The sequence below is a fragment of the Cinclus cinclus genome, chromosome 18, assembly GCF_963662255.1.
Source record: "Cinclus cinclus chromosome 18, bCinCin1.1, whole genome shotgun sequence".
In the NCBI taxonomy this organism is placed as follows: Eukaryota; Metazoa; Chordata; class Aves; order Passeriformes; family Cinclidae; genus Cinclus; species Cinclus cinclus.
This window is the reverse complement of record NC_085063.1, coordinates 7732948-7758089: the sequence shown is the minus strand read 5'-3', so window position 1 is coordinate 7758089 and position 25142 is coordinate 7732948. Positions and strand designations below refer to the sequence as shown.

The window sequence follows — 25142 nt, the reverse complement described above, 5'->3', positions numbered from 1 at the left end:
CACCGGGTGTCCCCCCCGAACACACCGGGTGTCCCCCCAGCACACACACCGGGTGTCCCCCCCGAACACACCGGGTGTCCCCCCAGCACACACACCGGGTGTCCCCCCCGAACACACCGGGTGTCCCCCCCGCACACACCGGGTGTCCCCCCCGAACACACCGGGTGTCCCCCCAGCACACACACCGGATGTCCCCCCCGCACACACCGGGTGTCCCCCCCGAACACACACCGGGTGTCCCCCCGGGCCTCCCCACCCCGCTCCCGCCGCGGGCTCGGCCCGGCCCCACTCCCCGGTACGCGTCACATCCGTCGGGGCCCGATGATGCATCCGCGGGATCCCCGCGCATCCGGTGCCTCGCAGCGCAGCCGGGAGCGGGGCCATGGGGGCCGCCCGCGATGCGGAGCAGCAGCCGGGGCCGCCGGGCGAGGAGGGCCCGGGTGAGGCCGAGGAGCAGCTGGTGAGCACGGTGAGGAGGGGCCGGGCCGGGCCGGGCGGGCAGCGGGCGGCGGCGGGGCCGCGGCTGACGCGCGTGTCCCGCAGAGCCCCTGGAACATCATGATCAAGCACCGGCAGGTGCAGCGGCGCGGGCGGCGCTCCCAGATGACCACCAGGTACGGCGGGACCGGGATGGTGGGTGGAGAGGGAGGCTGGAACAGCGGGAACCGGGATAACAACCGGATCGGGTTAGACCGGGCCGGGGCGGGGGGGTTCCACCTCCGCCTCCTGACCCCTCCACCCGCAGCTTCACGGACCCGAGCGTGTCCATGGACCTGCTGCGCGCTGTGCTGCAGCCCAGCATCAACGAGGAGATCCAGGGCATCTTCAACAAGTACATGAAGGTGGGCGCTGGGGAGAGGTGGGCAGCTGCAGGTGCGTGGGGACAACTCGGCCGCCACCGAGGGCATCGTGCCTCTCTGTGGGAGCTGAGCCGACACTGCGCAGGCTGTCACCCTGTCCTGCCTTTTACTCTCCAGTTTTTCCAGACAGCAGCAATCAATGTACGTGATAACGTTGGGGAGGAGGTGGACCCAGAGCAGCTCATCCAGGAAACCTGTAGGAGCTGCCTGGAGCAGGTGGGTGCTGGTGAAGTGTCTCTTGGGTGTCCAGCCAAGCAAAGCAGCCTGGCTAGAATGTGTCACTCTTGACAGCTTTTCTGTAACCGTGAGGGGACATCTTCAGCCCTTATGTTACTGCTGTGTTGGGATTCATTCTCACTGGGAGAAAGGGAGAAGTCAGGGCTAGGCAGCCTGTGCTGCTTCTTCTCACTGCTGATGTAGGAAAATGGCACACTGCTGGAGTCCCACAGAAACTGGCTCCCAGCACCCATCAGAGGGTCGTGGCAGGGTAGGGCAGGACTTTTTCCTTTTGCATCTTGCTTATCTGCCAGTTCACCAGAATTTATCGTGCTCAGATTATTCTTTTGCATCTGGCTGTCTGTGTAAGCATGGCCTGGTTGCACTACAAAACCAAAGGTGTTGCAGGGCTTTTAGGGCATTAGCTATGTAGAGGTGGGAGTTGCTTGCGGAGCCCTCTCTCAGCCCAGAATCTATGGAACCTCCTTTCTCTTCCTTCAGGCCAAACTGTTGTTCTCCGATGGCAAAAAGGTGGTTCCCAGGTTGCCTCATGAGCAGGCAGTGCCAAAGGTAATTGTTGTGATTGTACGCAGAGGTTTAAATGACTTTTGAGAGCTGGGAGAAGAAAAGTTGGGATCTTCTTGGCTGCCAGTGCAGTAGTGCAGAGGCAGAGTGGGAGATGTTTGGCTTGAAGGGAATACAGGGCAAGGAGAACCCCACGTGCGGGTGCTGCTTCTTACAGTTCAGTACTGCTCACAGAGATGGGCTGGGGTCAATGCTCAGCTGGCCAGGTAGGGAGCAGAGCCCTCCTCATCCCACTGCCCTTCCTCTTCCAGCGTGCCCGACAGATGGATGAGGAGCTGAGCCGTCGAGGGAACCCCATTCCAAAAAAGGTAGGATGATTTTCCACACACAAGATTTTATGTTTTGAGAAGCCTGGCCTTCATTCCTGGCCATTCCCACTGTGCGAGTGCATGGAGGTGCACAGATAGCTTTTTTGAGGTGTTGGAGGTGCTCACTCTGGTGCCAGGCAGTGTTTTTGCCTGTGACAAAAGAAGCAGCTTCCCTGGGAGAGGGAGGGTTGCTGGGAGGATTCCCTCAGCCAGCACAGCTGAGTCACAGAAGGATTTCTTCCATGCAGAGGAAGGGGCGGCCTCCAGGACAGAGCCTGTCAAATGACCGTGGAGTCTCAGGCATGGCAGCGTGAGTACAAACCCTGAGCTAGAGCACCTGTTTTGGGACGGCAGGGGTATTTGGGAGGGCAGAGGCTGCCTGTGGGGAGCACAGAAACCCCACAGACTCCTCTCCTGCAGAGAGGTGATGGGAGTTCTTCTGGGTGTGGACAGAAGCAGGGTTAGGTTGAGGTGTTCCCCTCAGGAGGCAAAGATCTTCAAAGAAGAGGTTTTAAGCAGGCCCAAAGGGGTGAAAAGGTCCAAATCCAGAGTGAGTGGTGAGACATGGGGGATGGTGGGATCTGGGCTGCCAGGAGAGGAGAATGTACAGCAAAGCTGAGGGTCCAAAGCTGGGTACTATGGGGGAATGGAGGGTGTGAAAAAGGATGGATCTGGAAGGGCTTGGGCTCAGTCCCTGCTGCTGGTGGTGACTAAGCTGGTACCACTGGGACTCATTCTTACTGTGTTTTCCTTTCCCTCAGGTGGAAGCTCAAAGTCTCTGAGTCTGTGAAAAGGGATGGACCAAAGGTATTAGCTGTCCGACACTGCTGGGCTCCCTCTCTCCTCCCCTTTGCTCCTACTAGCAGAGCCCTGCAGCTGCAGGAGCCCAGGACAGCATGGGCTGTGCTCTGCTCTGATGGGGGCCTGGGCAGGGGTGGAGCAAGAAGAGGAAGCGAAGTGCCCGGAGGCCTCTGCTGGTCTCCCCAGGCACCATAGTCTGTAGCCCTGCGGTGTGGTGCCGCTGAGGGAGACCTGAGGAGACCAGGAGTAGCCAGGAGAATCCCACAAGTGTTTCCCACGAGGGAAACTCTTAGATCAGCCCAGAAGGAATATAACGTCCCTCCCCTGCAGAAGGCTGGAGGTCTGTGGCCAGCTCACTCCCAGTCTGGAGGCAGCTCCAAGTTCCCTGTCAGAGAGCCGAAGCTTGTGGAGCATGGCCAGCAGCAAGTTCATTTCTAATGTTGCCCCTTTTCCAATTGCTCTGTAGTGGGATCCATCCCGACTGACTGAAACCACAACCTTTGTGCTGGGATCTCGAGCAAACAAGTAAGGAATGGCCCTGTTGATGGAGGGTGGTGTCCCCAGGCAGGAGCCCGTGACACTCCTCCCGTCACTTCGCTTCTCTGCCTCAAAAGCAGTAGGAAGGGCTTGGGGAGGAGAGGGGTGTCCCTGTGCCACTGCAGCTGCCCTCCCCACAACCCTAACACCCTTCATGTTCCTGTTGCAGAGCTCTCGGGATGGGAGGAACAAGAGGGCGACTCTACATCAAGCATCCCCACCTCTTTAAGGTCAGGTGCCACAGCCAGATGATTTCCCATGGGAACTGGGAGCATGTACTTCAGCTCCCTTGTTTACTTCCTCCCCCATGCCCTTGTTTGTTATCTTGGAGCACGTTCCCAAGGTCTGGCTAGCACACATAACACAAGCCTGTGGCGCTGCGTGCCTACCGTGGCAGCGGATTTGCCAAGAGCCAGAGCTGAGGCTGGAGCAGGGCAGGCGGAGCGGGGGGCAGAGTCCCGCAGGAGGGGGATTTTAGGGGAGGGTCTGTCACCCGTTCTCAGCTCGGTCCTTGCTGCTTTGTTGCAGTATGCGGCCGACCCGCAGGATAAGCACTGGCTGACAGAGCAGCAGCACATGAGAGCCATTGGGGGCAAGATGGTGAGTACGGCCGGGCACAGGGCCTGCCACAGGGCCAGGCAGTGGTGACAGGATAGGCAGGGCGTGGGGACACAGCGCTGCCAAGGTCCATCTCCTGCCCACATGACTGGGGTGTGGGCCAGGAGGCACAGCTGGCTCCCACGGGGACAGCAGTGGCTGGGGGGGGTGTGGCCCTGCCCTGGCTGCCCCTCTCAGGCACCCTGAGGTGTCCCCCCTTGTGCCACAGGCCTACCTCCTCATTGAAGAGGACATTCTGGATTTGGCTGCCAGTGAGGATTACAGGTGAGGACCAAAGCAGAAGCTCTGAAGGTGCTGCTGTGCCTGGGGCTGCTTCCCTGGGGGCCCCCACTATGTGCCCTCTCAGTGCTGCATTACAGGGGCATCCTGTGCTGGAGAGACTCTCTCCATGATGGTTATGGGACTTGGTTTAGGGTGGGGTTTGGTGCCCGGGGGACCACATTAGGGGGCTAAGGTTTAGACTTGGTGTTGGTTGGGGGTTCATGGTAGGTTTGAGCTCAGTGCTGATTGAGATCCCTGGTGGCTTTGGGCTTGGTACTGATAGGTGCCATGGGACATGGTGGGTTTGGGGTCAGCAGTGGGTGTTGGAGTCTCTTGGTCTCACCACCCTTCCTCCCTAGGGACTCTGTTGATCTGCGGCTGGACGAGCTGAAGCCTTTCATCCCACCAGCCTGGATGACTGAAAAGATGCAGAAGCACATGGAGACGCTTCGCCGCGGGGGGGATGTGCCGCCCCCCGAGGAGCCCCCCGAACCTTGATGCCTTCCAATAAAGCCGCTTCGTTCCCACCTCGCCGCCTCCTGGGAAGGATGGGGGGGGTCAGGGCTCGCGTCTGTCCATTTAAGGTCGTGCGGGACCTGCCTCGCGGGGCGCTGACCAATCACAGCGTTGTGCGTCAGCGGCCGGCTGTCAATCAGCGGCCGGCTGTCAATCAGCAGCCGCTGGCCGTTACCGTGGGAGCTGCATCCTCGGCGGGCGGTGATTGGGCGGCTCGAACGGGGCTGCGTGCTGATTGGTGGAGGGGCCGCACGCGGAAATATTCAAACGGGGCGCGGGACCAGGCGGGGCCGTGGGGGACGAGCGTACCGGAGAGCGTCCGGGATTGGGGCTGCGACCGAGCAGCTCCTGCACTGCAGAAGGGGTCGGGACCGAGCCGCTTTTTCGCTGAAGAAGGGGTCGTGGATCGAGCTGCTTCTGAACCGGGGAACGTGTGGAACGGGGGTTAGGCTCGGGCCGCCACCGCCGCACGAGAGAGCCCAGGCACCGCCGTTCGGCACTGGGGAGTCCCACTAGGGAAGCCTTGACCAGCGCGCGGCACCGACAGAGCCGCAGAGGTGCCCGAGTCCCGCCGCGAGCGGGACTGCGGGAAGGAACTAGCGCGGCCCGGTGCGGCGCCGCTCGGGAGCGGGAGCCGCGTCCAGTGGCGGCCAGAGGCCGGTGTGCTCGTCCGTGACCCGGGAGTCGCTATGGCCTCACAGAACGCCGACCCCGCCGCCGTGTCTAGCGCAGCTGCCCGCAAAGCGGCCGAGACCGGGGCCACGGCGGCCCGAGGAGCGGTGGGGAAGAGGTAAGCGGGGCCAGGGCTCAGGGCGGGGGCTGCCCCGGTGAGCCGGCCGGTAACGTGCGCTTTCCCCGCAGGTTGCAGCAAGAACTGATGGCGCTGATGGTGAGTGGGGCCCCGGGGCCGAGTCGGGGTTTGGGGATCCTGGGACCAAACCTTTGGGGGTCCCAAAGACACCTGGGGCTAAACTGAGGTAGGGGGGTGTCCTGGGCTGCCCTGACGCGCTGCATTCGCAGATGTCCGGTGACAAAGGCATTTCTGCCTTCCCCGAGTCCGACAACCTATTCAAGTGGATCGGGACCATTGACGGCGCCGCCGGGACGGTGAGAGGCGAGATCCCGGTCTGGGGAGGGCTCTGACCCTGCCCAACCTTCCTCCCTTTAGTTGAGGGTGGTCCCAGCCCTCCACTGCCCCTGTATCTCTTTTTCCCCGAGGCTTTCCTGCACCTCTGGGGCTACGGCCTCCCCCGACTCCTGTCCCCCTCGTCTCCCACCCCCAGGCCTATGAGGAGCTGCGGTACAAGCTGTCGCTGGAGTTCCCCAGTGGGTACCCCTACACAGCACCCACCGTGCGATTCCTGACCCCCTGTTACCACCCCAACGTCGACACCCAGGGCAACATCTGCCTCGACATCCTCAAGGAAAAGTGGTCAGCGCTGTATGATGTCCGCACCATCCTGCTTTCCATACAGAGCCTGCTGGCAGGTGGGTCTCATAGACAAACTGCTGTGGAGTGGAGTGATGGGGGAAGGGGGGGGGTGGTGGTGGGAATCTCCAACCCAGATCAGGGCTCAAGGGTGTCCAGGTCACTCCCAACCAGCTGACCCAGCCCCTGTTTCCAGAGCCGAACATCGAGAGCCCTCTGAACACACATGCTGCTGAGCTCTGGAAGAACCAAGTCGGTGAGTGCCCGAAGGAAAACTCTCCTATCCCTTCCCCAGTGGTATGGGCAGCAGCACAGCCCCCAGTGCCTGTCTGGCCCCACAGCTACCCTGGCTCCTGCTCAGAACCCTTAGCATCATGTTCTTCCTCTCTCCTCAGCCTACAAGAAGTATGTGCGGGAGACGTACAACAAGCAGACCAAGAGCCAGGAGACCTGACCATCACCACTGCCCCCCAACCTACCCACTCCCTCCCAGCCATCCCCCATGTTCTGTATCATAGGCTGTTTTTAAATTAATGTTGCAGTCCGAGCCACGGTTAATGTATAAATAAATGCACGTTTAGAACTTCTGCAGGGGATTCTGTAGCAGCTCTGGCACACCCTCAGTGGCCAGAGGCTCCTCTGCAAGTTTGGGCAGGGAGAGTGGAAGCGACACTGATCCCTGTTGAGTAACAGGAGCTCTATCAATATTTGAGGGCCTGGAGTGGACCCATTCTCTCTGCATGGTGGGAACAGCCCCCACCATCACCTGCAAAGTCAGGGGTTGAGGACTGTAAGGGAACATAGGGCCTCTGTTCCCTGCTCTGTGACTGGGGTGCCACCTCTGCTACTATCTCCTGCCCCCCTAGCTCACAGCACCCCACAGCAGTGCCCAGCAAAGGGGCCTCCCCAGGCCACTCTGTCTGTGGTGCTGCTTGTCTCTGCTGGCTGTGTAGTAGTCTCTGTGGCTTCGACTGTCCATGGTGGAATGTTGGCTCCACTCTCCATCTCTGCCAGCGTGGCCCTCACCTGCTCGATCTCCTCCTCCAAACACTGGGTGGTTGGGGGCTGTGTGGGACCCCCTCCTCGCCGGCTGGGCAGCCCCCAGTCCCCCAGCCCAGTGCGCAGTGGGGCAACATCACCCCCTTGCATGGAGAAGAGCTGGCAGAGATGCTGGGCTCTGTACAAGTCCTGCAGGAAGAGCTCCAGGGCGGAGAGGAAAAGCACCCACAGCCGCTCCAGCTCCTGCCGCTCCAGAGGGCTCGCTGGGGTCTGCCGCAGCCCCGCTAGCAGCACCTGCCGCAGCCCTGTGGGATAGGCATGCTGAGCCCCTGTTGGCCCCAGTGTGGATGCAGAGGTTCCCCATGGTTGCTGCCCATTCCAGCAGTTCCCTCCTTACCCGTGCTGAGCTCAAGGGCCTCTGTGCTCCTCCTGCGGCGCTCCTCACGCAGCCGAGGGCTGTCACCGCTCCCCCCAAGCCGCAGCACCAGCTGCCGGTGTCCAGCCGTGGCCTTGCAGAAGGCAACCTGGGCTGTGGCACACGTTCCCACTGCCCCCCACCCACGGCACGCATCCCTTCTGTCTGGTGCCATTATACCCCGTGAAAACAGGGTAGGGTCAGGATTCCCTCGGTGGTCGCTGCCTCTCCAGGGGGCTCGGCTGCCCTGTGCCGCAGCACGGTGCTGCGAGTGTGACCAGCCCTGAGCTGTGTCTGGTTCCAGTGGTCCCACCTACCTTGGCCGAGGACGGTACCACGCCTTATCCCCCTGCTGTGCTCCACCCTAGCTGCTCCCCAGGGAGCTGTGATGCCCAGCAGGCTGGCACGGCCTCTTCAGAGACACAGAGACAAGTGTCACCTTTCCCCTGTAGGGAGGGGTCTGCTCCTACCCTTCGACCTTATACACAGGTCCTGTGGGTGGGAGATGGGGGTCTCAGGCAGTGGTGACTCTCTAGAACCCCTGTGGTCCAACAGCCCTGCCCTGGAGCAGGACCCTCAGGGCCAGGGCCATGCTCCCTCACTCTCTGGCATGTGAACGAGCTGCTCTGCACGGAAATTCTGAGCTCAGCACTGGCGCCTGCCCAAGAGTCTGTGGGAACCACAGCTCTGGGCTGCCCTTGCAGCATTGCCCTGTGGTGTGAGCCTGCCCACGTTCCTTCCCTGGGGAGCAGAGCAGGGACACACTGCCACAGCCCCCTCCCCACGCATCCCCAGTGAAATCCTGCACCAGCAGCTCGAACCTTTCCTCTTTAATTGAGGCTTAAATAAAAGCCACAGGTGACAGATGGGAGGAAAAGCTCAGCCACCGGTGGTGAGATGAGACTGGGACCCTGGCACAGAGCAACGTCCCAGCCAGGGCTGAGGGCCAGATGCTGTGGAGCTGCTGCTCCCTGGACAGCAGGGGAGCAGGGCTGGGTGCAGCAGCCGGCCCGAGGAATGTCTGGTCCCTTACTGCACACCCTCCATCATCTTCAGGAACTCTGCAAGAGAGCAGCAGCCTCAGCCTATGGCCCTGCCTGGAAGCACAACATGGGTGCTTGGCTGAGGCCATTGCTTACCATCAAAGTCGATGCGACCATCATTGTTCTTGTCTGAGTCCTTCATCATGTCCTCTATGTCCTCATCAGTGACAGGCTCTCCAGTGGCTCTCAGGATCTCACCCAGCTCCTCAATGTCAATGAACCCATCTGCATTCCTGCAGGAGAGTAAGGGAGGGATGAGATCTCACTTGCTGCCCCACAGACAAGATGGGCCACTTTGCCCCCACACTCACCGGTCAAAGATGCGGAAGCAGTTAGCCAACTCCTCCTCAGACTTGCCTTTGGCATCCTCTTTCATCTGGCGCACCATCATGACCAGGAACTCCTCGAAGTCGATGGTGCCACTGCCTGTGGGGAGGAAGCCAAGCGTGGGTCAGGCTGCCTGCCCAGGGTCCAGTACCCATCCCTGTTGCCAACCACCAAGGGCTGCTCACCATCCTCGTCCACCTCCTCAATGATGGCATCCAACTCCTCTTTGGTGGGGTTCTGGCCCAGCATTCTCATCACCGTCCCCAGCTCCTTTGTGCTGATGTCTCCACCGCCATCAGCATCAAACATGTCAAAGGCGGCTTTGAACTCTGTGGAGAGACAGATCAGGTCTCTGTGCAGTGGGGCAGAGCCAAGCCCTGCACCATAGCCATGTCTGGCCCCTGTCCCTGCTGTCCCCACACTCACCCGCAATCATCTCCTCGCTGAGGAAGGCACGGGCTTCTGCCTGCTGGTCCGTCTGCAAGGCAAGGGAGGGGTCACTGCACCACCCATATCAGACCAGAGACGCCTCACACAGCATGGCCCAGCAGTGCCTGGCTGTGGGAAGAGCCTCTGCCCCGCTGCAGGGTGATCCTGTGCTGGCATGAGCCACAGACACCAGCAACCCCTACAGCTCTGATGCCTTCCAGGCATCCATGAACATGGTGGGCTGCAGGGGGCTGCCTGCCCACATCCCCCACTATCTGGGGGGGTCCATTGTGCAGGGGTCATGGTCCCTGTGTACAGCCTTGGCATCCTGGGCACGCAGTGCTATTTTTGGGATCTCCTCAGCTCCCCTTGTAGGGATTGCTGGGGCTACAGCCGTGGCACCTGTCAACCCTGATCGAGTTTCTCCTGGAGGCGAAGGACAGCCATGGAGCCAGCAGCATGACCCAGCACTCGACTTTCAGCCACCTCTGCCTCTGTACAGCCCTGAGCTTCAAACAGGGCTCAGATGGTGTGTCCCTGGGCACCTCCACACCCTCAGCAGCCACACGGCCACCCTCAGATCTGTCCTGCAGGGACCCTGCACCACCCCAATGCTTCCCATCCTTAACTGCTACGGCCAGCCCAGCACTGGGGACCATATCCCTACTGCCCTCGGCAGAGGCACCTCCATAGCCCACATCCCCCCAGTGCCTCCTGCCCAGTCAGGTCTTGTCCTGCCACACAGCACACAGAAGCACTTACCATCTTGGGAATTTATGGTGCTTCCCACCCCCAGAGAATCACCAGCTCCTGCAGCAGGACTTCCCAGAAGCTTCGTGGTGCCCCTGGCACCCCAATTTGTAGTGTCTCCTCTGTGGGATGTGTCTCCAGCTACTGCCCCCTGGCCCCCTCAGCCTATCAGTGCTCCGGCAGCACCCAGCCCCTCTCACTGGCAACTGGTGCCTTTACCTAATTTAGCCAAAGCTCTATTGGCCAAGGGCTGGGATTACTGTGGGGATGAGGCTGGGATGGAAATTCAAGCCCTTCAGGAGGGGGATCGAAGCTGTGGAAAGAGCGCAACTCTGCCCACCCCCAACACCCCCACCCAAGGCAACTCAGCAATGAGTGGGTTAAAAATAGCCCTGGAGCCATCAACGTCACTCAGGTAAGGGGGACAGGGTCCCCCCTCTGTAAGGGGCATGGACTATCACCCACTGGCCCCTGAAAACACAGCCCTTCCTGGGCCAAGCTCCCAATACCAAGCTGGTTTTCCCCAGTGTAGCTTCCCCCCTCTGCACCCCCATTTTCTGCTCCAGGGGTCCGAGGCAGAGCAGTGCTGCAGCCCCCTGCCCCAGATAAGGAGGGGGGCCCCCAGTGGGGCCTGGGGCATGAAGTCCCTGGAGAGATTTGGAGCCTGAACCCCATGGTTTGGGGTCCCAAGCGCTGTTGGCACCTGTTTCCGGAAATGGCTCCATTTTTTCGTGCTTCCGAGGAGTGGGAATTATGCCCGGTGCCTCCTCGAAGGCTCAGTCCTCACACTCGCAGACCGTGCCAGCCACTGCTGCCAGGACCGACTGGGTCTGGTGGCTCTGGGGACGCACTAGCCAAGTAGCCCATGCCCTGTGGTGCTCGGAGTGTCAGGGCTGCAGTGGGGTCAGGGTAACAGATCCATGTCCCATAAGGTCCCAGTGCCAGGGACATCAGGTGTTTCCTGGCTCCTGGTTTTGCCAAGTTTCACCAGGTGGGAACTGCAAAAAAGTCCAGCCCCTAGTGCATCCCACCCTGCCCAGAGAAGCTCTGGGGTCCCATCTGAGCCCGGGTGGGGTGCAAAGCACTGGAAAAGGGTGCAGTGAGCAAGCGAGGGACAGAGCGATGGCAGCAGCTGGGCTGCTTCCTCGATATTTATAGACATTCCCAAGGAAGTGGTGAGGAGTGAGCAGGCAGGCACTATAAAAGGCTGGGCAAGTGCTGGAGGTGCAGCCTGGCCATGGGGTGCATGTCGAGGCCAACTGAGGCCAGGGTGGCTAGGTGACAAAGTGACCTGAGGGACATCCCAGTGGGATCGGGAGCCTGAGTCTGGGGTACCAGGACACAGGGGTGCTGGGGAACCTGACTGTCAGGGTACTGCGGTGCCAGGGTATTGGGGTAGCAAGACCCTGGGACACCACAGCGCCGAGCACCGGAGCGTGGAGCTCCTGTGGCCCCAGGGTAAATATCCCGTGCTTGGCCCGACCAGGACATCTCGGACAGGGGACAGAGGAGCCGATACCGGGAAGGGCGAGGTCGGTTCCTAGGCAGGGGCCGCGGGCAGCGCCGGACTGAGCCCTGCCCCTGATCCGGGAGTCCCGGGCGGTTCCGCAGGCGCTGACCCCGATCCCGGCCGTGCCGGGCGGTGCCGGCTCCGCCGCCCCGATCCGGGTTCCCGGCGGAGGCGGAGCCGCGCAGGGAGGATCCCGGGACGAGCCGTGGCGGAGCGGCCATCGCTTGGCACCACCCGGCTCGGCCCGGCCCGGGACAGCGCGAACGGACCGGGGCAGGGGCAGGCACCGGGAGGGTGTCCCGGGGCCGGGCTGTCCCCGCGCGGGGCCGAGCCGCGCTGGGCAGCCCCCGGCCCGGACCCCCGGCAGCGATGGCCGCACGCATCCTGCACCGGCTGCGGCACGCGCTGGCGGGCGAGGGCGGCCGGGAGGAGCCGGCGGGCGGCGGCGGCGAGGCCGAGGACTGCCCGGAGAGCTCGGAGCTGGAGGACGACACCGAGGGGCTGTCGACGCGCCTCAGCGGCACCCTGAGCTTCACCAGCCACGAGGACGAGGAAGAGGAGGAAGGGGACGGAGCTAGCGAGGAGCTGGAGGAACCGCCGCAGGCGCCGGGGGCGGCAGCAGGCACGGAGGACGGAGGCAAGTGCTGGGGCGGTGAGCAGGGGGGGGGGACTGGGGTGACTCCAGGGACACTGATGCGATGGTGGCGTCCGGCAGGCCGACAGATGTCAGAGCCCTGTCCCCACGGAGGGCACTGACACTCCTCTCCCGGCACAGAGTGGGTCTCTGCGGCTGAGCGTCCCGGCGGCAGCCTGCTGACCCGGCAGCTGCAGGAGCTGTGGCGGAGGTCGCGGGGCAGCCTGGCACCGCAGCGGCTGCTCTTCGAGGTCACCAGCGCCAGCGTGGTCAACGAGCGCTCTTCCAAGTACGTGGTGAGTGAGCCCGGCGCGGCTGGGCGGGCACGGGGTGGGTGCGAGTCCCGCTCTCCCGGGGCAGGGATCCCACGGGGCTGGCGCTTATTTTTTTTCTCTTTCCCCGTGCTGCTTGGATGGTGCTGGCGGCTCAGATGAGCCTCAGGTAAGTATTGCTGACGGATGCTGTGGCTGCAGCAGCCCAGTCCACTCCCTTCTGTCTGGGCAAACTCGCCCAGCCCCACTGTGGCCGCACACCCCGCTGTGCCGATGCCAGGAGCAACGTGCCCACAGCATTGCCTGACACCTGCCTCCCCTGCAGCTCTACACCATCTACCTGATCCGCTCTGGCCAGTTTGACAAGGCCCCTGCCACCATCGCCCGGCGCTACTCAGACTTTGAGCAGCTGAACCGCCGCCTGCGCTGCCGCTTCAGCTGCGACATGGCCAGCGTTGCTTTCCCCAGGAAGAGACTGCGCCGGAACTTCACTGCTGAGACCATTGCCAAGCGGAGCCGAGCCTTCGAACAGTTCCTGTCCCATCTGCACTCCATTGATGAGATCCGCCGCTCTCCTGAGTTCCTCGAGTTCTTCTTCCTGCCGGACCTGCAGGCCGCACAGCGCCTGACCTGCACGGGCATGTACCGTGAGGCCCTGGCCACCTGGGCCAATGCCTACCGGCTGCAGGACCGGCTGGGGGTCTGCAACTCTGGCCGCTTCCTGCTGACACTGGCTGGGCTGGCCGTCTGCCACCAGGAGCTGGACCAGCTCAGTGAGGCCCATGGCTGCTGTGAGCAGGCGCTGCAGCTGCTTGAGACCCAGGGCAGCCACCCACTCCTGGGACCCTTCCTGCAGGCCCATGTCCACCTGGCCTGGAAGGTGGGCAGGGACAAGCGGCGCTCGGAGGCCCGGCTGCAGGACCTGCGGGAAGCTGGGCTGCCCCTGCAGCAGCAGCCTTCCCTGAAGGAATACCTGATCAAGGAGCCTCTGGAATGAGCCACCTGTGCCCACGTGGACGGGAGGGCAAGGGCTCTGGGGGGTTCACACCTGTGGCAACTGGGAACAGAGAGGGCAGTGCCGTGGGTAGCAGTGGGGCAGGGGAGCAGCATCACAGTCCCACGGGCACCACAGCCCATGTCTGGAAGCTGTCTCCTGAATGCACTTTCTCTGTGGTTAGTCTGTCTTGCAGGGCTGGGGACTCATGGGGGTCCACCACCCACACTGGTGCTTCAAGAAGCTGCTCCCCCTCTGCAGGGGATCCTGGAGTGGCTGAGCCTTTAGCTGGGACATACTGGCACCTTGCAAGGGAACGGGAAAGCTTCTGGCAGGGTCCAGAGCTCTTGCCGGGAACTTCCCATGAAACTTACACAATAGAAAGGACTTTATTAAATAAAGTATTGGCAGGAAGAAGAGCAAGGCGCCTGCTGTGTCTGTTCAGCCCCACTACCCCAGGGCACCATCAGTGAGAAGCTTCAAGCCTCCACACAGTGGTGGGAGCTGCCTTATTCCCTTCTCCCAGTTCCCAGCTGGGCCCAAGCCCAGTCCTGGAGAGGAGCCCAAGAGCAAGCAGAAGCAGCAACTGAAGAGCCAGGGCACAAGCAGTGCAGAAGTGAGAAGAGGAAGCAACGTTTGCCAAAGTAGCACCTTCCCTTATTGTGACCTGGCCTGCTGTGGGGGCAGAGCTGATCTACTGTGCTCCTGGCACTGCCCGCCCTTGTGGAAGCATAGTCATGGGTCCAAGGGACAAACTCCAGGGAGAGAGTCCAGCTCTTCACCCACCAGCTTTATTTTAAGATGGGTGAAGGATAGCTGATGGCACGGTGCAGTTACATAATGTGCAGCTAGCAGCTGGTTGCAGCGATGCTCTGTTGGTCACTGTCTGTCGCAGACACCTCTGACACTGGGCCTTCCTGCAGTGCTTGATCCTACATGGTCTCCTTCCTGTTCCTGTCCAGGTCCTATCTCGATCTCAGGGTCCCTCCCTCGGCATGCCTGAGCCCAGTCTGAGTGGCATCAAGGTCTCCTCAGCTAGAGCTTGCTCTGGTTTTGTGTCTGTTCCACCCTGATGACACCTTCCTGTGCGCAGGTGACAGCCAGGACCCCGTCCCTGCGCCACAGCCGTCCCTGCACCAAGCCCCGGCACCCACCTGCAGAGAGGGACAGTCAGACTGCAGCCCACTGCCCCAGGACAGGCAGGGCTAGCCTTGGCCATGAAGGTCTCCCAAAAACACTAAGGACTTACCAGCCCAGGGGCTCTCACACTCATAAAGCATCCAGTGGTCAGCTCTGAAGGGCGCATGGAACCACATGGAATGGTCAAGGGACACCATGAACTTGATGCGGTACTGCCGGTGCGGGAGCAGGGCCGTGCCCAGGAAGGCATAGTCAGAGATGTAGGCAGCCACACAGCAGTGCACCTTCATGTCAGTCTCCCCTGCAGAGAAACCAATGCTGCCCATCCTGCAGGGGCCTGTGCGACACACCTGGGGCTCTGCTCCCCTGGAGCCAGCTGCCAAGAACAGCTGAGATTCTTCCAGACTCATTCCCTTTGCTATGCCATGCTCCAGCATGGCTCATGGCACCACCTCTGCACCCACACCTGTATTACAGCCTTGAAGCGCCCAGGCTGGGGTGAAGGCAACCCCCTAATCACAGCCTTCCCCACCCACTCTGTTGCAACAGTGCTCCACAATGTGAGCGGATGCCCTTGGATTGGGAGGCATCTGGACCCAGCAGGACCCACCTATGTAGCCTCGTGCTCGCACCCAGAAGAGCTGCTTTGCCTCCTGAGGCTCTGAGCTGAATATATCTGGTGGGTTCACAGGTTTAATGTCAATTGGCACATCTTGAGCTTGGATCTTGGTGAGACGCTTCCTGTATCCCTCAGCCACATTAGGATTCCTGCAGCTCAGCACAGAGAAGTGAGGTTAACACCAGACAGAGGTTAACATCCTACTGGCAGCAGCTCCAGCCCAGGGACCCAGGGGCACAAAGAAAGGCAAGAGGGGCAGAGCTCCTGTGTTCCCCTCCCAGGCATATCTGAGAACTCCTCAGACAGTCCTCTCCTACACCTCCCTATGTCCTAGGCAGCAAAGGGCATCCCCGGCATGTCCCTTCCACCCTACTCACTGCAGGAACTTCTGGATGAGCTCCTCCTGTGTCAGCAGCTCCTCGGGGGGTGGCACGGTCGGCATGGTGAACTGGTGCTGCACTGGGCTTCCCTGGGAGAGCTGGAAGGAGGCCTGGCAGGTGAAGATCGGCTGTCCATGCTGGATGGCCTTTATGGAGCGAACAGAGAAACTCTTCCCTGTACGGGTCCGCTCCACCTCGTACAGTACCGGCACTTTGGGGTCCCCTGGGACAGGAAAGGGACGTTCTGCCGCGGGGCCACGGCGCACCACGCACAGACACCTGCCCTGCAGGGGCCGAGCCCGGCAGTGCCACTCACACCCTCCCTCTTTTGCTGGGACCGGGATGACGGAGCCTTCTCACTCCTGCGAACTTCCCCAGCGTCTCAGCCACTGCCGGGCCCGTCCCCGCCGCCCGGTTCCCCGGTTCCTCGGGCGCACCTGTCCGCACGAAGTAGCAATGCAGCGAGTGCACCTGCTCGTCGCGTCTCACGGCATGGGCTGCCGCCACCAGAGCCTGCCCCACGATCTGCCCGCCGAAGAGGCGCTGTGTAGCGGGCACCCAGTGGTGCCGGCCCCTGCGGGGACAAGGGGGCCGCGGTGAGAGTGGCGACGGAGGAGGAGGAGGCGACCCGGTCGCGTTGTCCTGGCGTCCACGCGCACCTGAAAAGGTCGACCTCCAGTTGCTCCAGGTTCAGCACACTGGTGATCAGCACACTGCGCAGGTCCCCGGACGACGGCGGCTCAGATCCTGACCCCGCTCCGGCCTCGCCGGCATCACCCGAAGCCGCCATCACCTCCGCGAGCCGAGACCGGCACCGCGACCCTGTCAGCAGGGCGGACCAGGAAGCACCGCCCATCCGCGGAGCGAAGACCGCCATGTGATTGAACTATAGAGACGTCAGTCACCCTTGCCTTGTCAGGATGCTCTAGGCTGGTTGGTTCTCCTCCTGTCAATCGGGAGAGTGCGGCGGTGATTGGTCAAGATCAGACTGTGGGCGGTGCCCGGCTGGTTTAACGGGAATGGCGGGGTGGGTTTGGGCCGGTCCTGGGGGCGCGGAGAGCGTCCGGGCACCCCCCGCGTCCAGCCCTTGCCGTGCACTCGCTTCCTCGCCTCCAAGGGCTGCGTCTATGGGCTGCGGACCTGCGTCCCGGTGCGCAGCCACAGCCGGCGGCATGGCACTGCTGTCCGCCAGCACGTCAGGTAAGGCCCGGCCGCGCGTCCGGCTGGAGCTCGCAGCAGCCCCGTGCGCCCAGGGTCCCCTGGTGTAGCACCGCAAGGCCCCGTGGAGCTGTCATTTGCGGCCAGCCCAGCGCTGTCTCGGGGCACAGGCCCTGTCCTGTACCTGGCTTTGATAACCTGGCTGATCTCGGTAGCGTGATGCCCCGGTACTAGGGCGCTGCCAGCTGTGCTGCACACTTGCTGTGTTCACTGTATAGCTCCTGCCTCTTTCAGCCCAAGACCCCGAGCATCAGCATCTGCAGTATTTTCCAGCTGTCCTTACCTCACTGCAGTGGAAAGGTGATATCAGGTTTTCCTCAGGGAGCACTTGATTCCACAGCCTTCACTTCTCCAAGCGGGTGTAGTGACGCTGTTTACTTTCCATCTTAGCTGGTGGATCTGCTTGTGTGCACAAAGGCTGCAAGGTCACTCACCAGTTACGCAATTGCTCCCTTTGCCCTTTTAAAATATAACTTGTCTTCTTAAAATACAATTTAACCTCCTTCCTTGAAGCTTTTCTTGTCCTGTTCTAGCCTGCTCCTCCAGAGCTGCATAATCGTGTTGTTTAGGGATAAAGACACAAACACAGGGTATCAGCTTCCACGTCAATGTGATGCACTGCTTCTTCAGGCATTTGCTGAGAGTCTTCTACACCAGGAGCCGGGTAAAGGAGGACAAATCCCCTACGGCTCCTGTGGAGAGCAGGGAGCGAGGGCGGAGAGTGGTGCACTTGTTGCTGAAGAGGGAGACATGAGAGAGAGTCCAGCCGCTGAGCCTCGAGCTGCTGCAGAACGATGGGGAGCAGCTGAAGGAGGGAGAAAGGAGGAGGCAGTCAGGCAGGATCGGTGCCCGCACGCCGCTCTGCGCAGCGGCCACACCGAGGGGCGCTCCCGGCGTCCCCGGCCCGGTGCGATGCGCAGCGAACGCTGCGGGCGGCGCCCGAGCGCTCCGGTCCGTGAGCCCGCACCGGGCAGGCAGGCGGCGGCGGAGCGCGGCGGGGACCGGGACGCGCCGCTATATCCCCCGCCGGTAGCGGCGGCCCGGAGCGGGCCCGCGCTGACAGCCCAAGCCGTGCTGGCCTCCCCGCGTTCCCTCCCCTCTGCAAGTGGCTGCAGCAGCTGTGCCTGGAGCACCGCAACGAGTGGCTGGCTGGCCGCGGTCGCCGCCAGGAAAGCCATGAGTGCAGGTACTGAGAGCCACCGGCAGGAGCTGCTCAGTGTCCGGAGAGACCTCATCACGTCGGACTTGCTGCCTCAGCTCCACCTTCACTGCTCGAGGATGGGATCTGGGCCGCGCACGGAGGGCAACTGGGGGGACAGCAGTGTCTTCTTCACGGAGCTGGAGATTGCTATCCAAGGGTTAAGTCAGATTTTCGGTGCTGGGCTCTCTCTGGAGAGTTGCATCACTACCTTGGCCCGGCACTTAAAAGAGTGTGTTTCTAAGATCCCTCCTGATGCTGTGACACTCTCTGCACCCCATACTGATCACTGTGCTGCTCAGACAGCTCCCCAAAGTCTGCCTATTTCAGACTTGCCTCTTGCCCCTCTGGTATGCCAGGGTAACACATCCCAGAGCTCTGGCCAGGCTTCCCCAATGTGGCAGCAGCTCAGCAGAAGCAGCAGCCCGTGTCAGCCTCTTTTGCAGCTCTTGAGAGTTGTGTGATTGTTCTCCAGAGTCCACCAGCTCCCTGAGGCCCTTCAGTGTCAGCCTGAAACACCTCATGCTCTTCTCCAGAGCGAGCCAGCAAGCTCAATCCTTGTTAGTTCCTGTATCCTGTGGTAAAACTGGAGGCCACAGAAACCTCAGAGGATGACAGTGAAGATTATGTTACCCAAAGAACTGAAGACAGCATCAGGCAGTCTTTGAGTGGCTTTACACAGAGGCTGCTGCCAGGCTGTGCCTGAGTGAGCTGGCAGTGGTTCAGAAGTCCATGCAGCTGATTGGAACCAGGTAGGACACGCTCAGTGTACAGATCCTGGAGGATGCCCACCCTGTGGGCATCTTCCAGGAAGGCCCAAGTAGCTACACTTGCCACTTCATGTGGCTTTCCAGCGGCCCTTCTGGCACATCTTGTCCGTGCTGAATTCAAAGAGGAAGGTCTTGCAGAGGGAGATGCTCGGTAGACAATGGGAGAGAGGATGTGATGCTCCCCTCAGGCTGGGTGAGACAGTGCTTATGGCCTCTTGGAGGTCCTAAAGAGCTCCTGGAACAAGTATTTGGATAAATCTCTGGTGCTGTCCTTCCTCACAGCAGAGATCAGCCAGCTGCCTGCCACAGTAGTGAGGACTTTGAGCACAGGACTCTGTGGGAGCTGGCTGACAGCTCCATCGGGCCCTACACTGAGGTGAAGCTCCAGCACTGAGTGTGAGCTGAGCTGGGTGCTTCCACTGTGTCCTGTCTTACACCTTTATTCCTCTCAGCCTGTCATTTCCTTGGCATGGAAGGGGCAGTTTGGGTCCTTGATCTGCTGAGTGGGTGTCACTTCTTGCATGGGGCAGCAGAGGAACTGGATTGGGAGCTCCTGATCCTGCAGGAAGGGTTACAGTCACTGACCTGGCTAACAGCTGTGGCCAGGAGCCAGCTCTGGGTGCTGCGATGTGGGAGGTGCTGATATCATAGAATCTGCTGAGTTGGAAGGGACCCATGGGGATTGTGTCCAACTCCCAGTCCTGTGCAGGACACCACAAAAATCCTACCATGTGCCTGATAGCATTGTCCAGACACTTCCTGAATGCAGACAGGCTTGATGCCATGACCACTGCCCATGGGAGCCTGTTCCAGTGCCTAGCCACCCTTTAGGTGCAAAACCTTTCTCTGATCTCCTATCTCAATCTCTCCTGACTCAGCTTTATACCATTTCCTCAAGTTCTGTCATTGTTCATGGCAGTGAAGAGATCAGTGCCTGTCCCTCTACTTCCTCTCATGAGGATGCTGAAGACCACAATGAGGTCTTCCCTCAATTTCTTCTTCTCCAGGCTGAACAGACCAAGTTACCTCAACTGTTCCTCATAAACTTCACCTCCAGTCCCATCAGGCCTTGTGGCCTCCTTTGAACTCTCTAATATCTCAATGTCTTTTTTTATATTGTTGTGCCGAAACTGCCCCCAGGACTTGAGGTGAGGCTGCACCAGTGCAGAGCAGGGCAGGACACTCCCTTCCCTTGCTGGTGATGCTGTGCCTGATGCCCCCAGGACACAATTGGCCCTCTGGCTGCCAGGGCACTGCTGACTCATATTCAATTTGCCATCAACCAGGACCCCCAGCTCCCTTTCCACAGTGCTGGTCTCCAGCTTCTTGCTTCCCTGTCTGTATATATAACCAGGTTGCCCTGTACAAGATGCAGAATGTGTCACTTGCTCTTGTCAAACTTCATATGGTTGGTAATTACTCATCTCTCCGATTTGTCAAGGTCTCTCAGCAGGGACTCTCTGCCCTCCATGGAGTTGACAGCTCCTCCCAATTTAGTGTTGTCAGTGCTAAACATTAGTATATTACTTAGTATTCCTTCAAGTCCCAAGTCCAAGTCATTAATGAAGATGTTGAAGAGAATTGGGCCAAGGATGGAGCCTTACATAACCCCTCTAGTGACTGGATACCAGCCCTGATGTCACCCCATTTACTATAACTCTGTGCCCAACCTTTGAGCCATTCGCTCACCCTTTGTGTAACAGGGTTATTCAGCTGCAAGCTGGACACTGTCCAAAAGAATACTGGGACAGACAGTATCAAAAGCTTTGCTGCAGCCCAAAACCATTACATCTACTGGCTTTCCTTGGTCAGTTAGGTGGGTTACCTTGTTGTAGAAAGAAACCATGTTCAACAAGCAGGACTTTCCCCTTCATGAAGCCATGCTGGCTGTGACCAGTGATTGTGTTCTCCTCCAGGTGTTTTTCAGAACCTGACAGAATGATCTTTTCCATGATTTTACTGGGCACTGAAGTGAGACTGACAGGCCTGTAATTTCCAGGGTTCTCCTTCTTGCCCTTCTTTGAAATCGGGACATCATTCCCCAGCTTCCAGTCATGTGAGACCTCTCCAGATTCCCAAAACCGCTAAAAAATCATCGAGAGTCTTTGTGATGACATCAGCCAGCTCTTTGTGGTTTCTTAAATTAATCCCATAAGGGCCCATAGATTTTTAGGGATCTAGGTACAAGAACATGTGACAAAACTATTTCATCTGTGGCCAGCACCCGCAGGTCCTTGCAGCATCCAGCTGTGAGGTGTTGTGCAACAGAGCCAATAAATCACCCTCGTGTTGTTTGAGAGCTGAGCCTGTCCCTGTGCCAGCTGCAGCCACCCTTCCCTGCCCAGGGAGCAGGACTTGGGGAATCGGGCAGGGCTGTGGCCAGTGCTCCTCAGTGGTCATGTCTCACCGTGGTGCCTCACAGGTGGCAGGAGGTGGCAGCTCCTGAAGGTGGGAATCCCACTGTGCTGCAGCTCACTATAGAGCGGGGGTGTTGTTTGTCTGGTTGCAGCAGCTGCTCTCAATTCCTCAAGAAAAAGGAACCCGCCCTCGTGTGCAGGGGTCACTACCGGGCAGATAACACTGCAGGGAGGTGGGGAGCAAAGGCTTCACACAAGGGTGGGGGAGGGAAAACAGCCTGGAGAGTAAACGCCCTGGTCTGTGGGTGCTGCTCTAGTGTGGGTGAGTTCCCCAGCCCCATCGCAGCCAGATGAGATCCAGCCCCAACAGTTCCCAGCCTGTTATTGGGACATAGCAAGGAATGTCAGAGATCTCACTCCATTGCTGTGGTTTGGTCACTGTCCATGTTTTCCCCATTTAGCAATTCTTTCATTAACATTTTGGTGTTGATAGAGTTGGCCCTGGTTGCGGGCTGGGGATTTCCTTTGAGCAAGAGTTTTGTAACATGATCTGATACTATCGAGTCTCTGCCTAAATATAGCATCATGTTTCTTTAAAGCATCTTTTTGTAAACTTAAAGCTGCTTGTTTCCCCTTTGATTGTGCTGTGGAAGAGGCCTGGAAGGCTTTGCCAGCCCCTTTGCTATCTTTCTGGCTTCCATGGGCACCCCTCTGATTTTAGGAGACCTCTCCTCTCCAGCCTGTTCCTCTGCACAGCTGTCACCCTGCCTCCCCTCCAGCCTGATGCAGGCACTGCAGGATGCCGGCTGCCATCCCTACCTGCCAGGAATTGAAGGGTCTGGCTGAGGGCACGGAGCCGAGGGCATGGAGTTCCAAGTCAGGATGGCTGTGCCCTGCACCAGGTCACTGTGACTGGCTCTGTGGCCACAGACACGTGCCCAAGCAGCGGCTGCTGCCAGCACTGCTGTCTGGGTGCTCCAGCATCTGACTCGTCCCCCTCCAAGCTGAACACACAGGAAATAACTCATCGTTCTCTGGGTAAACATCTTTCCCAAGAGTGAAACTACCCGGACTGGGATGAGCGTCCGGCTGTAATTTACCTCCACGTGAGTGCTGTGCTGTGCCCTCCCACGCTCCACCAGCCCCAGTACTCACTCTGATCCACCCAGACAGTTCCAGTGTAATTCTAGGTCTGTGGGCATGTCCTGAACCCACAGGGCTGTGGCCTGTGCTCCCTTCTTCACTGGTGGGGGAACTGCTCCCATGAGGCGTTGCTGCACAGGGGGGTCCCAGCCTCCCAAGCCTCCTTTGACAAAGTCTTGTCTGGAAGTACTTTATTGCTCTCTCTGACCCACATCGATCCCCATGCCCATGCTCTGGGCATGCCACACCATCAATGTGGGGAAAATCCCAACCCCACTTTGCCCTGCTCTCATGTCAGCCCTTCAGCAGCACATGCTGAGGTGAGTGGGCAGGGAGGAGCACAGAGCCTGCCAGGAAGCCATCACGGGGGGGGGCTGTTGATGTGGGGGGCAGTCCAGCATCACCCTTGATACCTCACTCATGTTGGCAGAAGCTCTTGAGTAGCGGGGGCAAGTCTAGGCCATCGATGGCCAGGCGGTGCACTATGTGTTTCTGGATAACCAGCCGGCACAGCGTCTGCAGGGAAGGAACTGGAAGAGAACAGAGAGTGTACCTGAGCTGGGCAAGTCAGCAGTGAGGCTGAGCACAGAGGGGTGGAGGAGCTGGCAGAGCTTCTCAGAGACACTGTGGTTAAAGGCAGTGGTAGGTGAGTTTGTTCTGTGGCATTGTCCTGCCCTGGGCTCGAACTGGCTGTGCGGGGGCTGGTGCCAAGCTGCTCCAGCAGGGCTGGGAGCTCAAGGGCCCGGGGCAGCAAAGCTCTTCCCGTTATTAAGAGGAAGGTTGAGAGACAGTTATATGCCCAAGCTGTGACTGTGCCTGGTTTGCATTTCTTTCTCTAGCAGTTGTCAAGCAATTATCCAGGGTCTCACATACCCATGCTATGTTTCTTTTCTATCCCACTCCCTTGGTCTGCCTGGACTGGCCCCAGCACCAGGCTACTGGGTGAGTGTCTACAGGCTGGGGCTGCACTGCCTGCAGAGACAGTGACTGCCATGCCTTTGGGGCACATCACTATGAGAAACATCCCCTTGGGCACCTGCACAGAATCTGCCTGGTTCCTTCTCCTGATACCACTTCCCGGAGCCATGGGTGGTTCAGCAGCGTGGGTGCTGACAGCTGCAGCCAGCACTCTCCTCAGGTGTTACCCCAGGGAGAATACCAGGTTCCAGCCTTGGGACAGAAGCAGCTGCTCTTGACACCAGCATATGAAGCAGTGGCTCCCAGTGCTGGGGGCAGCCAGTACTCTGGCTCTAGCTCTTCCTCTGTCTCACCTGATCCATCTCCTCATTTTTCCTGCGTAGTGCTAATTAGCACTCATTGGCCTGGTCCCTCCCAGCAAGCCAAGGGACGCAGGATAATGCCTGGGCTCCTATGGCACCACAGGGTGTCTGCCCAGGGAACATCATGTCTGGGGCACACGGCAGGTGCGTGGGCGCAGCGTACCGAGCCATGGTGGATGTAGGTGGATGTTTTGATGCCAGGGAAGGATCTTGGTTGGCTCTGGCTGCCACGTGCTGTAGGCAAGACTGGGCACAGCGAGGCCTCACAGCTGTGGGACAGCCCCAAACACCCAACCCCATCACTCTGCTTGAGAAGGGTGACCAGAGGGGCTCTGCCTGACTGCTGCTGCTGGGGGTCTGACCCCTGGCCCCAGCACAGCACCCATGGCAGAGCTTTCATCAGACACTACCCTGCAGCAGTACTGTGGATCTTGCTTGCATTCCACAGGGACCAGAACCTTTCTTGTGTCCTCTTACCCCCTGTGTCCCTCTGCCCAGTGGCACACGCCAACCTTCCCACTCCTGGCGACTATGGGATGACCCCACCAGAGCACCCCCACTCCTGGCCCATGCAGCACGTGTCACAGGGAGGGGCACAGGTACCTACAGCCATAATCCACGGGGATGACCCGGACACTCTTGGTGGAGGCAAAGACGTCAATGACGGCGTAGAGCGGGCGGGTGGTGGGCAGGCCCCTGGCGCTGGGCCCCATGTCCTCACCGTTGATAACGATGTGCATGTCAGCGGTGCCGTCGGGCTGCAGGGCGTACAGCACCCCAATGCGGCTGCGCCGGGCGGTCGCAGGCAGCACATTCATCTTGTACAGGTCATCCAGGATGTGGCTGTAGCGACCGGGCCGGCTGCGCCCCACCAGCGTGTCACGGGGGATCCGCACCTGCTCGATCAGCAGGAAGGGCTCCCAGGGCCGCACCTGCACCTCCTCCCCCTCCACCACCACACGGTTGTGGTTCCGGGTGATGGCAAACACCCAAGTGTCCCCCATGTTGACCAGGTCCGGCAGCGAGTACTCAGGCACTACCTCCAGGCTCTGGGGATCGTGGGCTGTCAGTCCCACGCGCAGGTGCCCGCACCAGCCCAGCTCCTTCTCCTCAATCTCCACCAGGAAGATCTGCCCGGGTGCCAGAGGCTCCTGGCTGAAGCAGAGCCCGTTGGCGAAGCTCTCCACCCTTGTGGCTTGTGTGTGTGAGGCATCCAGGCGGATGTTGGCGCCGTGGATGTGGTGGAAGCGTGCAGCAAGCCGGCACCGGGCAGCCATTGCGGCCGGAGCTATTTTTAACTGTCCCTGTCACAGCTGCTGTGAGGTGGTGACAGCCCGGCTGGGAGGGACAACCTGAGAGCTCGAGGAGGGTCCTACTGCCATGGAGGGAGCTTGGGGGTCCCAAACCAGACCTGCAGACATTCCACACTGGACTGTCCAGCGCTGCCACATGGGCCAGGATGCCTGGCTGTGCCCATGCTGTCCAGCAGTGCCTGGCAGTGCCCGGTGGTGCCCAGTGGTACCAGCTACAACC

General features: G+C 60.1%; 7 protein-coding genes across 9 annotated transcripts; 3 read left to right on the top strand and 4 right to left on the bottom strand.

Annotated features, from left to right (window-relative positions):
* Window positions 1-338: 338 nt before the first annotated feature.
* Window positions 339-4704, top strand: DNTTIP1 (deoxynucleotidyltransferase terminal interacting protein 1). Of its 2 annotated transcripts, XM_062504907.1 has the most exons (13): window positions 339-469; window positions 544-614; window positions 746-842; window positions 978-1076; window positions 1578-1646; window positions 1913-1969; window positions 2218-2279; window positions 2731-2776; window positions 3237-3295; window positions 3477-3537; window positions 3836-3907; window positions 4134-4189; window positions 4546-4704. In XM_062504907.1, the coding sequence occupies exons 1-13, from the start codon at window positions 383-385 to the stop codon at window positions 4682-4684; spliced, it is 975 nt and encodes a 324-aa protein (XP_062360891.1). In that variant the 5' UTR covers window positions 339-382; the 3' UTR covers window positions 4685-4704. The 2 variants fall into 2 exon arrangements, with proteins under 2 accessions (XP_062360891.1, XP_062360892.1); XM_062504908.1 differs by lacking the exon at window positions 3836-3907.
* A 312-nt stretch (window positions 4705-5016) lies between these two features.
* Window positions 5017-6694, top strand: UBE2C (ubiquitin conjugating enzyme E2 C). 2 transcript variants are annotated; one of them, XM_062505070.1, is made up of 6 exons: window positions 5017-5492; window positions 5564-5591; window positions 5723-5809; window positions 5986-6190; window positions 6328-6387; window positions 6527-6694. In XM_062505070.1, the coding sequence occupies exons 1-6, from the start codon at window positions 5392-5394 to the stop codon at window positions 6583-6585; spliced, it is 540 nt and encodes a 179-aa protein (XP_062361054.1). In that variant the 5' UTR covers window positions 5017-5391; the 3' UTR covers window positions 6586-6694. The 2 variants fall into 2 exon arrangements, with proteins under 2 accessions (XP_062361054.1, XP_062361055.1); XM_062505071.1 differs by lacking the exon at window positions 5723-5809.
* A 304-nt stretch (window positions 6695-6998) lies between these two features.
* LOC134051242 (regulator of G-protein signaling 9-binding protein-like) lies at window positions 6999-7720 on the bottom strand. Its single transcript, XM_062504893.1, has 2 exons — window positions 7528-7720; window positions 6999-7435 (listed from the first exon to the last, which is right to left on the bottom strand). Exons 1-2 carry the CDS (start codon window positions 7718-7720, stop codon window positions 6999-7001), a joined length of 630 nt encoding a protein of 209 aa, XP_062360877.1.
* A 734-nt stretch (window positions 7721-8454) lies between these two features.
* On the bottom strand, window positions 8455-11825 carry TNNC2 (troponin C2, fast skeletal type). Its single transcript, XM_062505339.1, has 6 exons — window positions 11578-11825; window positions 9342-9415; window positions 9101-9244; window positions 8900-9014; window positions 8685-8821; window positions 8455-8606 (listed from the first exon to the last, which is right to left on the bottom strand). Exons 1-6 carry the CDS (start codon window positions 11823-11825, stop codon window positions 8575-8577), a joined length of 750 nt encoding a protein of 249 aa, XP_062361323.1. The 3' UTR covers window positions 8455-8574.
* Window positions 11826-11831: 6 nt separating this feature from the next.
* SNX21 (sorting nexin family member 21) lies at window positions 11832-13733 on the top strand. Its single transcript, XM_062505176.1, has 3 exons — window positions 11832-12216; window positions 12400-12534; window positions 12836-13733. Exons 1-3 carry the CDS (start codon window positions 11974-11976, stop codon window positions 13505-13507), a joined length of 1050 nt encoding a protein of 349 aa, XP_062361160.1. The 5' UTR covers window positions 11832-11973; the 3' UTR covers window positions 13508-13733.
* A 181-nt stretch (window positions 13734-13914) lies between these two features.
* Window positions 13915-16520, bottom strand: ACOT8 (acyl-CoA thioesterase 8). The gene is made up of 6 exons (XM_062505005.1): window positions 16303-16520; window positions 16081-16217; window positions 15641-15866; window positions 15255-15412; window positions 14754-14945; window positions 13915-14658 (listed from the first exon to the last, which is right to left on the bottom strand). The coding sequence occupies exons 1-6, from the start codon at window positions 16518-16520 to the stop codon at window positions 14540-14542; spliced, it is 1050 nt and encodes a 349-aa protein (XP_062360989.1). The 3' UTR covers window positions 13915-14539.
* Window positions 16521-22665: 6145 nt separating this feature from the next.
* NEURL2 (neuralized E3 ubiquitin protein ligase 2) lies at window positions 22666-24886 on the bottom strand. The gene is made up of 2 exons (XM_062505196.1): window positions 24217-24886; window positions 22666-22859 (listed from the first exon to the last, which is right to left on the bottom strand). The coding sequence occupies exons 1-2, from the start codon at window positions 24884-24886 to the stop codon at window positions 22744-22746; spliced, it is 786 nt and encodes a 261-aa protein (XP_062361180.1). The 3' UTR covers window positions 22666-22743.
* Window positions 24887-25142: the final 256 nt, after the last annotated feature.

Coding starts and splice junctions, on each gene's coding strand:
- UBE2C (XM_062505070.1), top strand. CDS start 5,392: ATGGCCTCACAGAACGCCGACCCCGCCGCCGTGTCTAGCGCAGCTGCC. Junction 5,493..5,563: donor CGAGGAGCGGTGGGGAAGAG/GTAAGCGGGGCC, acceptor CTTTCCCCGCAG/GTTGCAGCAAGAACTGATGG. Junction 5,592..5,722: donor AAGAACTGATGGCGCTGATG/GTGAGTGGGGCC, acceptor CTGCATTCGCAG/ATGTCCGGTGACAAAGGCAT.
- ACOT8 (XM_062505005.1), bottom strand. CDS start 16,520: ATGGCGGTCTTCGCTCCGCGGATGGGCGGTGCTTCCTGGTCCGCCCTG. Junction 15,413..15,640: donor CTCATCCAGAAGTTCCTGCA/GTGAGTAGGGTG, acceptor GCTGAGCTGCAG/GAATCCTAATGTGGCTGAGG. Junction 14,659..14,753: donor GTGTGAGAGCCCCTGGGCTG/GTAAGTCCTTAG, acceptor CCCTCTCTGCAG/GTGGGTGCCGGGGCTTGGTG.
- LOC134051242 (XM_062504893.1), bottom strand. CDS start 7,720: ATGGCACCAGACAGAAGGGATGCGTGCCGTGGGTGGGGGGCAGTGGGA. Junction 7,436..7,527: donor GGCCCTTGAGCTCAGCACGG/GTAAGGAGGGAA, acceptor CCTATCCCACAG/GGCTGCGGCAGGTGCTGCTA.
- NEURL2 (XM_062505196.1), bottom strand. CDS start 24,886: ATGGCTGCCCGGTGCCGGCTTGCTGCACGCTTCCACCACATCCACGGC. Junction 22,860..24,216: donor CATCCCCGTGGATTATGGCT/GTAGGTACCTGT, acceptor GTTCTCTTCCAG/TTCCTTCCCTGCAGACGCTG.
- DNTTIP1 (XM_062504907.1), top strand. CDS start 383: ATGGGGGCCGCCCGCGATGCGGAGCAGCAGCCGGGGCCGCCGGGCGAG. Junction 470..543: donor AGGAGCAGCTGGTGAGCACG/GTGAGGAGGGGC, acceptor CGTGTCCCGCAG/AGCCCCTGGAACATCATGAT. Junction 1,970..2,217: donor GGAACCCCATTCCAAAAAAG/GTAGGATGATTT, acceptor TCTTCCATGCAG/AGGAAGGGGCGGCCTCCAGG.
- TNNC2 (XM_062505339.1), bottom strand. CDS start 11,825: ATGGCCGCTCCGCCACGGCTCGTCCCGGGATCCTCCCTGCGCGGCTCC. Junction 9,416..11,577: donor CCCCTGTCCGAGATGTCCTG/GTCGGGCCAAGC, acceptor TGGGTGGTGCAG/TGACCCCTCCCTTGCCTTGC. Junction 8,822..8,899: donor TGCTTCCGCATCTTTGACCG/GTGAGTGTGGGG, acceptor ACTCTCCTGCAG/GAATGCAGATGGGTTCATTG.
- SNX21 (XM_062505176.1), top strand. CDS start 11,974: ATGGCCGCACGCATCCTGCACCGGCTGCGGCACGCGCTGGCGGGCGAG. Junction 12,217..12,399: donor AACCGCCGCAGGCGCCGGGG/GCGGCAGCAGGC, acceptor TCTGCGGCTGAG/CGTCCCGGCGGCAGCCTGCT. Junction 12,535..12,835: donor AGCGCTCTTCCAAGTACGTG/GTGAGTGAGCCC, acceptor CCTCCCCTGCAG/CTCTACACCATCTACCTGAT.